The sequence below is a fragment of the Dictyostelium purpureum genome (assembly GCF_000190715.1).
Source record: "Dictyostelium purpureum unplaced genomic scaffold DICPUscaffold_579, whole genome shotgun sequence".
NCBI lineage: Eukaryota > Evosea > Eumycetozoa > Dictyosteliales > Dictyosteliaceae > Dictyostelium > Dictyostelium purpureum.
Window position 1 is genome coordinate 1,451 of NW_003519913.1, and position 12,408 is coordinate 13,858.

The 12,408-nt window shown below is 25.2% G+C and overlaps 7 protein-coding genes across 7 annotated transcripts; 3 read left to right on the plus strand and 4 right to left on the minus strand.

The window, feature by feature from the left end:
- Positions 1 to 1,619: 1,619 nt before the first annotated feature.
- On the plus strand, positions 1,620 to 2,615 carry DICPUDRAFT_85012 (uncharacterized protein; the record flags this gene model as incomplete). The annotated part of the gene is made up of 1 exon (XM_003294493.1): positions 1,620 to 2,615. The coding sequence occupies one exon, from the start codon at positions 1,620 to 1,622 to the stop codon at positions 2,613 to 2,615; it is 996 nt and encodes a 331-aa protein (XP_003294541.1).
- A 1,128-nt stretch (positions 2,616 to 3,743) lies between these two features.
- Positions 3,744 to 4,136, plus strand: DICPUDRAFT_85013 (uncharacterized protein; the record flags this gene model as incomplete). The annotated part of the gene is made up of 1 exon (XM_003294494.1): positions 3,744 to 4,136. One exon carries the CDS (start codon positions 3,744 to 3,746, stop codon positions 4,134 to 4,136), a length of 393 nt encoding a protein of 130 aa, XP_003294542.1.
- Positions 4,137 to 4,969: 833 nt separating this feature from the next.
- DICPUDRAFT_85014 (uncharacterized protein) lies at positions 4,970 to 5,846 on the minus strand (the record flags this gene model as incomplete). The annotated part of the gene is made up of 3 exons (XM_003294496.1): positions 4,970 to 5,010; positions 5,058 to 5,330; positions 5,798 to 5,846. The coding sequence occupies 3 exons, from the start codon at positions 5,844 to 5,846 to the stop codon at positions 4,970 to 4,972; spliced, it is 363 nt and encodes a 120-aa protein (XP_003294544.1).
- Positions 5,847 to 6,598: 752 nt separating this feature from the next.
- On the minus strand, positions 6,599 to 7,399 carry DICPUDRAFT_85015 (uncharacterized protein; the record flags this gene model as incomplete). Its single annotated transcript, XM_003294497.1, has 1 exon — positions 6,599 to 7,399. The coding sequence occupies one exon, from the start codon at positions 7,397 to 7,399 to the stop codon at positions 6,599 to 6,601; it is 801 nt and encodes a 266-aa protein (XP_003294545.1).
- Positions 7,400 to 7,911: 512 nt separating this feature from the next.
- Positions 7,912 to 8,685, plus strand: DICPUDRAFT_159558 (uncharacterized protein; the record flags this gene model as incomplete). The annotated part of the gene is made up of 1 exon (XM_003294495.1): positions 7,912 to 8,685. The coding sequence occupies one exon, from the start codon at positions 7,912 to 7,914 to the stop codon at positions 8,683 to 8,685; it is 774 nt and encodes a 257-aa protein (XP_003294543.1).
- Positions 8,686 to 9,465: 780 nt separating this feature from the next.
- On the minus strand, positions 9,466 to 9,987 carry DICPUDRAFT_85017 (uncharacterized protein; the record flags this gene model as incomplete). Its single annotated transcript, XM_003294498.1, has 2 exons — positions 9,466 to 9,727; positions 9,809 to 9,987. The coding sequence occupies 2 exons, from the start codon at positions 9,985 to 9,987 to the stop codon at positions 9,466 to 9,468; spliced, it is 441 nt and encodes a 146-aa protein (XP_003294546.1).
- An 870-nt stretch (positions 9,988 to 10,857) lies between these two features.
- DICPUDRAFT_85018 (uncharacterized protein) lies at positions 10,858 to 12,408 on the minus strand (the record flags this gene model as incomplete). The annotated part of the gene is made up of 2 exons (XM_003294499.1): positions 10,858 to 11,015; positions 11,547 to 12,408. Coding segments are annotated over 2 exons (1,020 nt in total), but the record flags the coding sequence as incomplete, so codon positions are not given.

Here is a 12,408-nt window from a genome sequence, read left to right on the forward strand (position 1 = left end):
CCTGAAACAAAACAAATGGCCAGGATGTTGAAAAACGAAATTGCAAAAAAAAGAATCCAATATGAAGCTATACCAAACAAGAAAAATCATGGGTCATATGAAAGTGAAGATGAAGATGAATTTGAAGATGAAATTGAAGATAAAATTGAAGATGTGGAAACAATTGAACTCGAAATTAATTCTTCTCCAAATGAAAGTCAAAGTCAAGATGAAGACAATGATATTCCTGATGAAAGCTACAAAAAATTGGATGATCAAAATAGTAATAAAAGAAAGGGTGAAACAAATAGAATATATAATGAATCATCCTTTTCCATCAAAAAATTAAAGAAAGATAATATAATGTTAAAAACAAAGGATGAAAGTTTTAAATATTCAAATTTGATGTTAACAATTGGTAAAACATTTCATTGTTCAATTTTAAATAATTCCCAAATAGAAACATTAAAAAGTGGAAATAATATGAAAGATTTCAAAGCCCAACTTGCCCAAAAGATGAATTGCTATAAATGGGATGGTTTTTCCTCGACCTTTAACATTAGATATCATTTTACAAATGGTAAAGTATACATATTATTAATTAATTTATTGATTAAAAAATTATATACTAATATCTTATTTTTAATAGATGGTAAATGTTTAGCAGCTAAAAAATATAGAGAAAAAAACAATCTTTCCAATGATACAACTACAATTAATACTCTAGATTATTACTTTACCAAAGAGGTAGAAACACCAAGAACAATAAATCCGGACTCTAACAGGTATATAGTTGCATTGTTAATATGTAAAACAAATACACCATTTGCTTTTGCAAATCAAAAGCTTTTACACTTACTTGTTAAAACTGTATGTAATAGTTAAATACAATTATTAAATTAAAAATTTTAAATTTTTTATTAACCTGTTAATATTTTTTTAAAAAAGACATTAACTAGCATCACTTGCGCAAGTGATATTTACAAAATATTTAAATATAATAAACTCTTAATTATAAAAGAATTGTCGCATCTTACCTCGAATGTATCTTTAATAATTGATTTATGGTCAGCTCCTAATGGAAAGAAATTTATGGGTGTTAAGTGCCAATACTTAACAAAAGAATTAGAAGTAGTGGTTATATTAATTGCAATGGTTGGGTTTGCAGAAAAACATAGTGGAGAAAATATAGCAATCAAAATCAAAGAAGTCATGGAAGAGTATGGAATTACTAATAAAGTTATTTCAATTTCTTTAGATAATGCATCAAATGGAATCGCGGCAGTCCAATTGCTCAGTGATGAACACATTATCGAATCCTGTTTTAATAACTCAGCCAGCCGATGCTTTGCCCACATTATAAATTTATGTTTTGTTTCTTTTGTAAATGACAAAAATAAACTTTCAAATATTAGTATAGAGCATATAGGTTGGAATCCAACCAAAGAAGACTTAAAAAAAAAAATATTTAGTAAAATCAAACAGTTACAAGCTGAAAGATTCAAGTATAAAGACTCCAATTTTTTCATCGATGAAAAAGATATATCATACGAAGATTTTTTTAAAAAAATCCACGAATTTGCTGTGGCATTTAACAAAATAAGGTTCAATCTTTATTTGAATCAATAAATGAAGAAACAATGAATAATCTTGACCAAAAGATGGAAGATATTTCGAAATCAAATCAATATTTGCCAAAACCAGGAAAATCAACAATATTGGAAATTGATGTAATAACCCGTTGGAATTCATTTCAAGATTTGCTTGGAAATTTAATATTAATGGAACCAAAAATTAATTATATCTTTCTTCAACATAAACTTGGATTTCAAAATTTTACATATGATGAATGGGAAGATATAAAAATCATTTTCAAATTATTAACACCTCTTTATGTTCTTACCCTAAAATTTTCGGAACATCATTGCTTAATCAGTGAAACCTTTCCATCAATGCTAAACTTAATTTTAACTTATGAATCCCATCTTCATTCATTTATTTATATAAAATTTAAAGGAAATATATGTAGAATATTATCAAAGCTATATAAATATTTTATTTTAATGGACAAAAATGATTTATATTACATATCAGTAATTTTAAATCCAAACCATAAAATCAATTTTTTTGAACTTCAATATTTAAATAATAAAAAATCTTTTTATATTCAGATATTGGAAATGCTTTATGAAAAGGAATTCAAAAAACTTTATAATAAAGAACCAACTATAGATAACCATATATCCGTTCAAGATGATGAACCTTTAATTCAAATGCTTATTGAAGAAAAAAAAGAAACAAATACATATATTTCAAAGTATAAAGAAATCCAAAAATACTTAAAAGAAAGTTTAGATCATAGAAATGATATAATAAAATATTGGAAAGAAAATAGTATTAAATATCCAACATTATATTCAATTGTAAGAAATGTACTTTCAGTTGCTTCTTCGTCCGTTGAAATTGAAAGAACATTTTCGGGTGCTAAATTGTTGGTTACAGACAACAGATCAAATTTGGGTTGGGAAAGAATAGAACAATGTGTGTTATTAAGGGAATGGGCAAACATTTCAAGAGTAGATATTGTCGAAAACTCTGTCATTTATAATTATTCAAATATTTCAAAAATGGTATGATTAAATAAAATTTTACAAGAATTTTAAACTTTTTTCATAAAAAAAAATAATGTAATTCTAAGTTTTTTTTTTTTTTTTCTAAGTTTCTAAGTTTTTAAAATGAAAAAATTAGTCAAGTGGGTGGGTGTGGGAGTGGGGGAAACTCAGAAATTTTTTTTTTTTTAGTCAAACTTAGCTAAATTTTCGTCCCTAGAAAATATGTTTAATACCTTTCGAGAACAAGTAAGTAAATTAATACATTATTTTAAAACAACAACAGCAACAACAAACCCATATGCATATAGAAATTTGCATCGTTGAAGAAATATTGAAAATAGAAACAGAATTACTAACATAAATTAAATTTACTTTTATTAATATTCAAAAGGAAGATTAATAAAAACCATTCAATACCCTTACAGGATCTGCTGTCGTCGATATTATGAATGAAAGGATTTTAATTAATTATATAAAGATTTTGCATATGTTTATCAAATGCACAGCGAACCTATTAAAAGATTTTATACTATTTACAAATAATAATAAATTCCAATCCACGAACTATTGCTCAATAATAATAATAATCTCAACATTTATAGCAACTATCATAAAAAGTCACAAAGTCGCAGAAACTCAAATTCTTTCAAAGTCTTTCAATCTTGGGCAACTATTTATATAAATCTTAATACATTTGCTTTGGCCCAAGCAACAGTTGTCGTTTCAATAAACAAATTCTTTAAAGTAACTCCAACTTTCGCTTGCCATAATTAAACATATGGTTTAACAGAAAAGTTTAATTCAACTTAATTCACAAGTGCCTAGGTCTTATTGTAAAGAAGACAATACAAATGTATTGCTTTATTCTCATATAGATTGCTACTTATGCTGGTAATTTATCTTCAATTAAATCAAAATATGCAAGATAAAGAATAAATCAAGCTAACAACCACAATTTAGTAATGTTGATGGTGTCTTAATAGCTAAAAGTGAATATTAGAGTTTGGCCTACCCGAAATATTTTCAGTATTAGGTTATGAACCATCATCAAAACAGGATTTTAGCAAATAATTCAAAAAAAACAATCAAGTTTGGTAATTTAGGTATTCTAGAAGCCACCCATCAAATGGTAATCAAAGATCTTTACACCATATGCAACAAGCCAATCGTTTACATGAACTTTGTTATCAAGAGGGTGATGATTTAGAAATGGATATTTTCGCCGCTGTCAATTCAGTTTCAGATTCATTAAAAGATTTATTACATGACTCTAAAGGTTCCTCAAGATTAATTGTAGATCCCGAATTACAAAGTAAATTTATGGATGCAGCTAGAAAAATTGGTGCACTCACTCAAAATCTATTTGAAAGTGTACGTCTTCAAGGTGGTCAATGTCAAGATGATGATCGTAAGAGATTTGCAAATAATTTAGCTTCATTTAAAGGTGGTGTCAATGCATTGGATGCATTAGCTCAACAAGCCGATGCCGATAGGATCAGGAAAAGAAAAGAAATATTTAGAGAGTGGTTTCGACCTCGGTCATAATGCCGATAGGACCAGGAAAAGAAAAGAAATATTCAGAGAGTATATTTAAAATATGACCCCCAAAGAATATAGTATCTGATAGAGGTTCAAAGTTCATAAATGAAGCCGTCGTTTCAATAAACAAATTCTTTAAAGTAACTCCAACTTTCGCTTGCCATACTTAAACATTAGGTTTAACAGAAAAGTTTAATTCATCCTAAATCACAAGGGACTAGATCTTATTGTAAAGAAGACAATACAAATGATCCACCACAGTTAGTTGGTATTGCTTTATTCATTGCACAAGTGGCACAGGTGGATCAACTAGCATATCAACAGGTATAATTGTGGTAACTCTTCAGACTGGAAAGATTCTTCAGACTCATCAGATAGCAGATCATCATCAGATAGCAGTTCATCAGATAGTAGTTCATCAGATAGTAGTATTTCATCAGATATTATCACTAAAATAATCACTAAAACTCAAAGCTAGAATCGAAGAGTTGGAAAAATTTTTACAAGAAGGAATTGATAAAAACAAAGCATTAATATCATCATATATTATAAAAAACTTTTTATTAATTCATTTTTTTTAAATAGGATAATAATTCAAAGAAATATAAATATTTAGAAGACCCAATTACATTCAAAAAAAGGTTTCAATAGAGTCACATGTTTCTTTAAATACATCAATTTAAAAAAAAAAAAAAAAGAATTTTATACTATTATCAATTAGTTTAATTTAAAAATAAAAATATAAATAATTTTAAAAAAATAATAAATAAAAAAATTATTTATTTTTATACTCTCTTGAGTTCTAAAATTATAGTTTATTTTCTTTTTCAATACGTTTTTTATTTATTCTTTCTCTTTTTCAGTTGATGCTCTTTTAACCCTGTATAATTGTAAATATGATGATGATGGTAGAATATTTTTTTTTACCATTATTAATTAAAAAGCTATTACTGTTTTTATTGTTGCAACCGCCACTACAGCCACTCCCATTGATATCATTACTATTACAACTGCTTATACTACTACAACTTGCGCTTTGGACTAAACTGATACTGTTATTATTTAGATTGCTATATTCACTAATATTATTTAAATTATAGTTTCTATTACTATTTTTTAAACTGAATGTCGTAGGTTCTGGTGCTGCTGTTGTTGTATTATTGTTACTATAACTATTTTTTAAACTGAATGCTAATGTTACTGTTGTTGTGTAATTATTATTATTACTATTGTTTAAACTGAATGATGATGATGATTATGAGGCTGCTGTTGTGTTATTATTGTTATTGTTATTATTGATATTGATATTATATGGTTCTATGATATTTACTCGATATTTTAATAGTAATTCTAATGATTTAATTGATGACATTGAAAAAACTTTTATTATTAATTGTGTAGTTTGGTAAAAATGTTGGTACATTCATTGATAGGAAATACTCCAATGCTTCTATATTATCTTAATAGTATGCACATTCTACTAAATCAAACATGTGTAGCTGTTTTTTTTTTCTTTTCGTATAATAAACTAATTAAATCTTTTCGTATAATAAAATAATTAAATCTGCATCTCTATTAGTCTCTAAAAAAATATCTTAATATCTCTAGATTTTATTAATATATATTCATCTACCTGTATTATAATTAATAATTTAAAGTGTTATTACATATGTTTACTTTATAACAATAATCAATTAGTCTAAATGTTATTACCATTACTTTTAATTTAATTTCTAATAAACTTCATAATTTTCTTTTTACCATAAAGCCCAATGATCTTATGTTTTAATTTAGTTCTATTAAAGTAGAATTGGTTTATTGTGGTTGAGGCTGCGCACTGCAGTTGCGAATTTGGTTATAAATAAATCTTTTAAAAAAAAAATTGAAAAATGAAAAAAAAAAAAAAAAAAAAATTTTTTTTTTATTTATTTTAAAATTTTATTTTTTTTTTAAATTTTAAAAATTAAATTTGATATTTTTTTAAATATCTAATTAAATTTGATTTTAGTGGGATTTTACTATTTTTGTATCACTTGGAAGATTTATAAAAATAGGATAAAAGTGGATAAAAAAAAAAAAAAAAAGATAAATCAAGGATAATAATTTATAAAAATTAGAAAATATTTTTTTTTTTTAATTTAAAAAAAAACATTTACTTTTTAAAAAAGATAGAAAAAAGAAAGATTAAAGCAATGTGTACAATAATAATTTAAAAAAAGATTAAAATTGTACATTTTAAATATTTTCTTTACGAATTTACTAAAGTTAGATAATTTAATAAATAGTTTATTCACATTTATAAAAAATTAATTTATTTATTTTGATAAAAAAGTTTTTGATAATTAAAATTTTTTTTTTTTTTTTTTTTTTTTGCCCTTTAAGTATGCATCTCTTGGTTTTTTGAACAGTTCTAGATAAACAGACCGGTAATACCCTTTTTGATTTCTTTTTTACTTGTATTAAACATTTCAGGCTTGTTGGGATTTTATGTGTTTTGGAATGAAATCGTCGCTGATGGAGTCATATAATGACCAAAGAACATTGTATGTATTTGAACGTAATAGACAGTGGTCTTCTTTTGCTTCATAAAATCCTAGTTTTATATGGAGGTCTAAGGAGCTTTGATAAACTTTGTCTATTAAATTTTGGAATTGATGTATTTTATTACTTTTTTGATATTCTTTTTTAGCATTTCCAAAATGCATAAATATTAAGACTGCAACTTCTGTTTGTTTAAATTCAACCTTTTCTGGGTTTGAAATGCAGTTATACATACATGCGAGTGTTTCTTCCAATAATTTGATGGTTTCCTCTGAAGAATTTGGATTGAACCATCCCTTGATAATTAAATTTGAAACTAATAAGCTACTATTGGCTCTAATTTCATCTGAAACACTATTACTAGCTAATGAAAAAAATGCTATTTTTAAAATGCTATTAATGAGTGTTTCTAATTCTTTGGCATCTAAAAAATTAATTAAGTCCATTGATGCTAAAAAGAAATCTAATTTTTTTATGGCACTTAATATTGAACTATTATCATTTGATTTTAATAACAATTCTTTATAGTGATTATATTCACTTAATGTAATTTTGATGCCTGTTGTATTTTTTGTATTATTTTCTAAAATATTACTATTATTATTATTATTATCTTTGTTACTAAAGATGTTGATGGTGTTGGTAATGAATTTGCAAATATTTAAAGAAAAAAAATTATAAATAAAAACAAAAACAGAGATTATATATGAAATGATTAAACTATTCATTATTATATTTGTGATATTTATAATTGTGAAATGTAATTATATGAAAAAAATATGATTTTTTTTATTAATTTTGATTATTATTAAGGAAAAATGTGATAATTGATAAAAGAAAAATTATTTATTATATTAAAAAAAAAAATAAAAAAAATTAAACTATAAAATGGAAATAAAAAAAAATTAAAAAAAAAATTAAATTATATTTGTTTTATTTTAAAAAAAAAAAAAAATTAATAGACAACTTGACATAATTTTTTTATGAATTTTTATTTTATAAAAAATAAAACCCCTATTTTTTTTTTTTCTTATTTTTTTTTTAATAATTTATTTTTTATAATTTTTCTTTTAAATTTTTTTTTCTTTAAATTATTTCCTCTACAAAAAAAATTACTTTTACTTATATATATATTTATCACATTTTCCTTAATAATAATCAAAATTAAATAAAATATTATATTTTTTTACAATTCACAATTTAATATATAACAATAAACAAATAACATATTTTTATAAAAATGAATAATTTAACCATTTCTTATATTATCTCTGTTTTTGTTTTTATTTATAATTTATCATCAATAATTGTTTGCTCTATTAGAAATTCCTTAATCAACATCATCAACAACATCTTCAATAGCAATAGTGGTATTTTAGAAAGCAATTCATCAGGCATCAAAATTTCATTAAGTGAATATAATCACTATAAAGAATTGTTATTAAAATCAAATGATAATAGTTCAATATTAAGTGCCATAAAAAGATTATCATTAATGGACTTAGTCAATTTTTTAGATGCCCAAGAAATAGAAACACTCATTAATAGCATATTAAAATTAGCATTTTTTTCATTAGCTAGTAATAGTGTATCAGATGAAATTAGAGCCAATAGTAGTTTATTGGTATCAAATTTAATTATCAAGGGATGGTTCAACCCAAATTCATCAGAGGAAACCATCAAGTTTTTGGAAGAAACACTCGCATGTATGTATAACTGCATTTCAAACCCAGAAAAGGTTGAATTTAAACAAACAGAAGTTGCAGTCTTAATATTTATGCATTTTGGAAATGCTAAAAAAGAATATCAAAAAAGTAATAAAATACATCAATTCCAAAATTTAATAGACAAAGTTTATCAAAGCTCCTTAGACCTCCATATAAAACTAGGATTTTATGAAGCAAAAGAAGACCACTGTCTATTACGTTCAAATACATACAATGTTCTTTGGTCATTATATGACTCCATCAGCGACGATTTCATTCCAAAACACATTAAATCCCAACAAGCCTGAAATTGCCATAAGATGTTTAATACAAGTAAATAAGAAACCAAAAAGGGTACTACCAATCTATTTATGGAGAATTGTTAGAAAATCAAGATATAGATACTTAATGGGTCAAAAAAAATTTTATAATTAATTAACAAATACTATTTTATCAAAATAAATAAATAAATTTTTTATAAATTTAAATAAACATTATTTTATTTTATTTATTTTATATATTTTTTTTTTTTTTTTATACTATTATTTGTAAAGGGTGTTTCCACCTCAACCACGGGGAGGTTAGTATATTTGAGCCGACAGCTAACTATTATACCGCCACGTACAGTATAATAATTAGTCCTTGGGTTGGTAATCTCAGAATACAGATTAATATACCAAACCAGCCTTGATACTTCACACTTGAATCTTCATACTTGATAGCCTTGAATCTTCTTGATTAAGAACACATAATTTAGTTGTTTTGATAGGGAGCTATGCATGGTGAACACTTTGTTTAGATCTTTTTCTTGAATCTAATTCTGTAATAATCTTTGCAAATATTGATAACCTATAGTATTTTTTTTTATTAATTAATTATTTTTTAAGGCAAAAAAGGTATTAATTTTATGAAAAAGTATATTAAAAATAAATAAAAAAATATTTATAAAATTACAGTATTTAATTAAAAATTTTAAAGCTCGTTTACTGTTATTTGTTTTTTTTTTGTTTATTATTATATGAATAAATAAATAAATAGTTCAAAATAATAATTATAATTAATATATATGCCATTCACCTGTCAGTTTTTTAAAGAGTTCCACATACAATAATAAATGATTTGATATATGCCAGGACATTGTGGTCATTTTCATCACCTTCTTTACCAATTGGTTCGAATTCATCTGAATAGTCTTCTTTATTTTTAAAGTAATGGTGTGATTTTGCTTGTGTTTCTGTTGTTGTGGTAGTTGTTGATTTATTTACTTCACAAACATAATCTTGTGCATCTGAAAAAATATCTGAATCTGAATTTGAATCGTCTTGCTTTTGAATAACTACAACTTTTTTACTATTTTCTTTTTCTTTTTCATCTTTATCTGAATCTGAAAATATATTATCGTCACTGATGCCACCATTTCCGTTGATTTACTGCTTAACTATTAGTATTTCTTTTTCTGGATGGTAAAAACCTATAATTCTTTTTAAAATATTTGTATCTAAACGGCCTGATATTGTTTCTTTAACTTTTGGACAGTCTTCTTTACTATTCATTATAGTTGTTAGTATTAATTGAGGAAAAACTGGATCCAAATCAAATAAATAAAGCATTCTATTGATTTGAAATATTTCTTTATTGTTTTTAATTTGTTGTTTCTTTTTAATATCATTGGATTTATCAGCTGTAATATTTGCTATTGTTTTTAATTTTATCAATCTCGCTTTGATATTTTTGATCTTTTTGATGATGCTGGTGTTGTTTATTATCTAAATTTAATTTCTCTTATGTATTTTGTAATAATTCAAAATCTAAACCTTTTTTAATTTGATTTTGGCCTTCATCAGCATTTTGAGTTCTTCTCTCTCTTGCTCAATCTAAATAATTTGAATCATTTTTCTTTTCTGGTGCATTTTGGTAATATTCATAATCTCTATCCAACCATTTTGTTTTATTATTATTATTTTTTTTTATTACTACTAATACTATTATTATTGCTATTATTGATTGGCTTTTTTTCTATTAACGATCTAAAATCATCATTTGATAATCATTTATTATTATTATCATTGTTCATAATATATTGATTTTAGTTATTTTATAATTTATTATCTGTTATTTATGCAATAAATAAGATAATTAAAAATAAAATGTAAAAATTGAAAAAAAAAAAAAAAAAAAAAATAAAAAAAAAAAAAAAAAAAAAAAATTTAATTTAAAATTATATTTTATCTTTTTAATAGGGAAAATTTTAATTTTAGAATTTAAAATAAACTTATTTTATTAAAGAGTTAATTTACTTTTTTTTTTTAAAATAAGAATAAAAAATTATATACAGTATATTTAAACCTAAAATTGAAACTATATTTTTATTTATTATATGGATGAACACTAGTTGCTATTATTTTGAAGGTTTTACTAGGATTCTACAGTTGATATCCGGTGGCAGGTGCAGAATGGTGACTACTAAATCTTTTGGTTATCTAAAACTGTTCGATGATTATAATAGTTGCTTGGCCAGAGCAATGTATTAAAACCATCAAATAGTAAATAGAAAACTTCGTTGGTGTAGGTTGATTGGTGCAGTCTCGGTACACTGTTTTAATCTTTAAAATTTCTGATTTTAAAGAGTTGATATCATCTATTAAAATATATTTACTATTGAACTATTTATTTTCTAACTAATAATTATATTAATACTAAATAATAAAAAACATTAAATATAATATATTATAAACTTACTTTATAAAAAACCTAAAAAGATATAATACAAGGTGGGGTGTGAGGTGTGGTTTTTGGCATCAATTGGGTTATGGTTGAGTGATTTGTTGTATTGAAATCTAAATATTTAAAATAAATATTAATAAATGGTTTAATATTTAAAATAATATAAATACAAAAGATATTTTACCTAAATTTATTTTGAGTTTACCAGCACTGTTTGAAATGGATGTTTTTTTGTATTATAGACCAAGTTGTTTTTTTATATGATATTAATTACATTGATTTGTGTTGTGGGGGCCCATTCTCAATCTTTCCCTATTGGATTATGATGATGCACCAGTAGAATCGAATTTTGATTCTGGTGCATAGAACTTTGGGTAGTTAGATGAGGCGATGGGTGTAGTGTGGGCGAATGTTGGGGATGCGGTGTAAATGGTGATCCACTCACCAAGTTCTTCATCAAATTCCTCAATTGATGGTCCTTCAACCATTCCCTCATATGGTTGTTTTGGTGCACCAGTACTATTGTATTTGGACTCTGGTGTATAAAAGTTTGGGTAATCGGATGAGGTGGTTGGTGTACTTGGTTGTGGTGTTGATTGTGGATGTGGTGCAGAGTTTGTAGGTGCGGTGTAAATGGTGACCCATTCACCAAGTTCTTCATCAAACTCTTCAATTGATGGCCCTTCAACCATTCCCTCAAATGATTCTGTTGGTGCACCAGTACTATTGTATTTGGACTCTGGTGCATAAAAAGTTGGGTAATTGGATGAGGTGGTTGGTGTACTTGGTGTTGATTGGGAGGTGTAAATTGTAACCCATTGGCCAAGTACTTCATCATACTCTTCAATTGAAGGTACATCAATGAATTGTGGGTGGGTGGATGAATTGAACATAAACTCTGATTTTGGTTGATGTTGTTGTGGTTTTGGGGTTTGTGTTGAAGTTGGATTTGATTTTGATTTTGATTTTGATTTTGATTTTGATTTTGATTTTGGTGTTGGTCTTGGATATGATTTTGCTACTCGTTTTGGTTGTGGTGTTGGAATTAGTTTTGATCTTGCCCTTGATCTTGATTTTAATTTTGGTGTTGATTGTGGAATTGGTAGTGGTTTTGGTGTTGGTGATGTAATTATTGGAGTTGAGGTAGGTCTTTTTTTTGTTCCTGGTCTTGGTGTTGTTCTTTTTCTTGGTCTAAGTCTGAGTTTTGGTCTTGAGGATGGAGTTGATTTTGATTTTGGTACTCTTTTTGGTGATGGGGTTGGTGGTAATCTTGCTCTTGCTCTTGCTCCAGATTTTGGTTTTGGTGT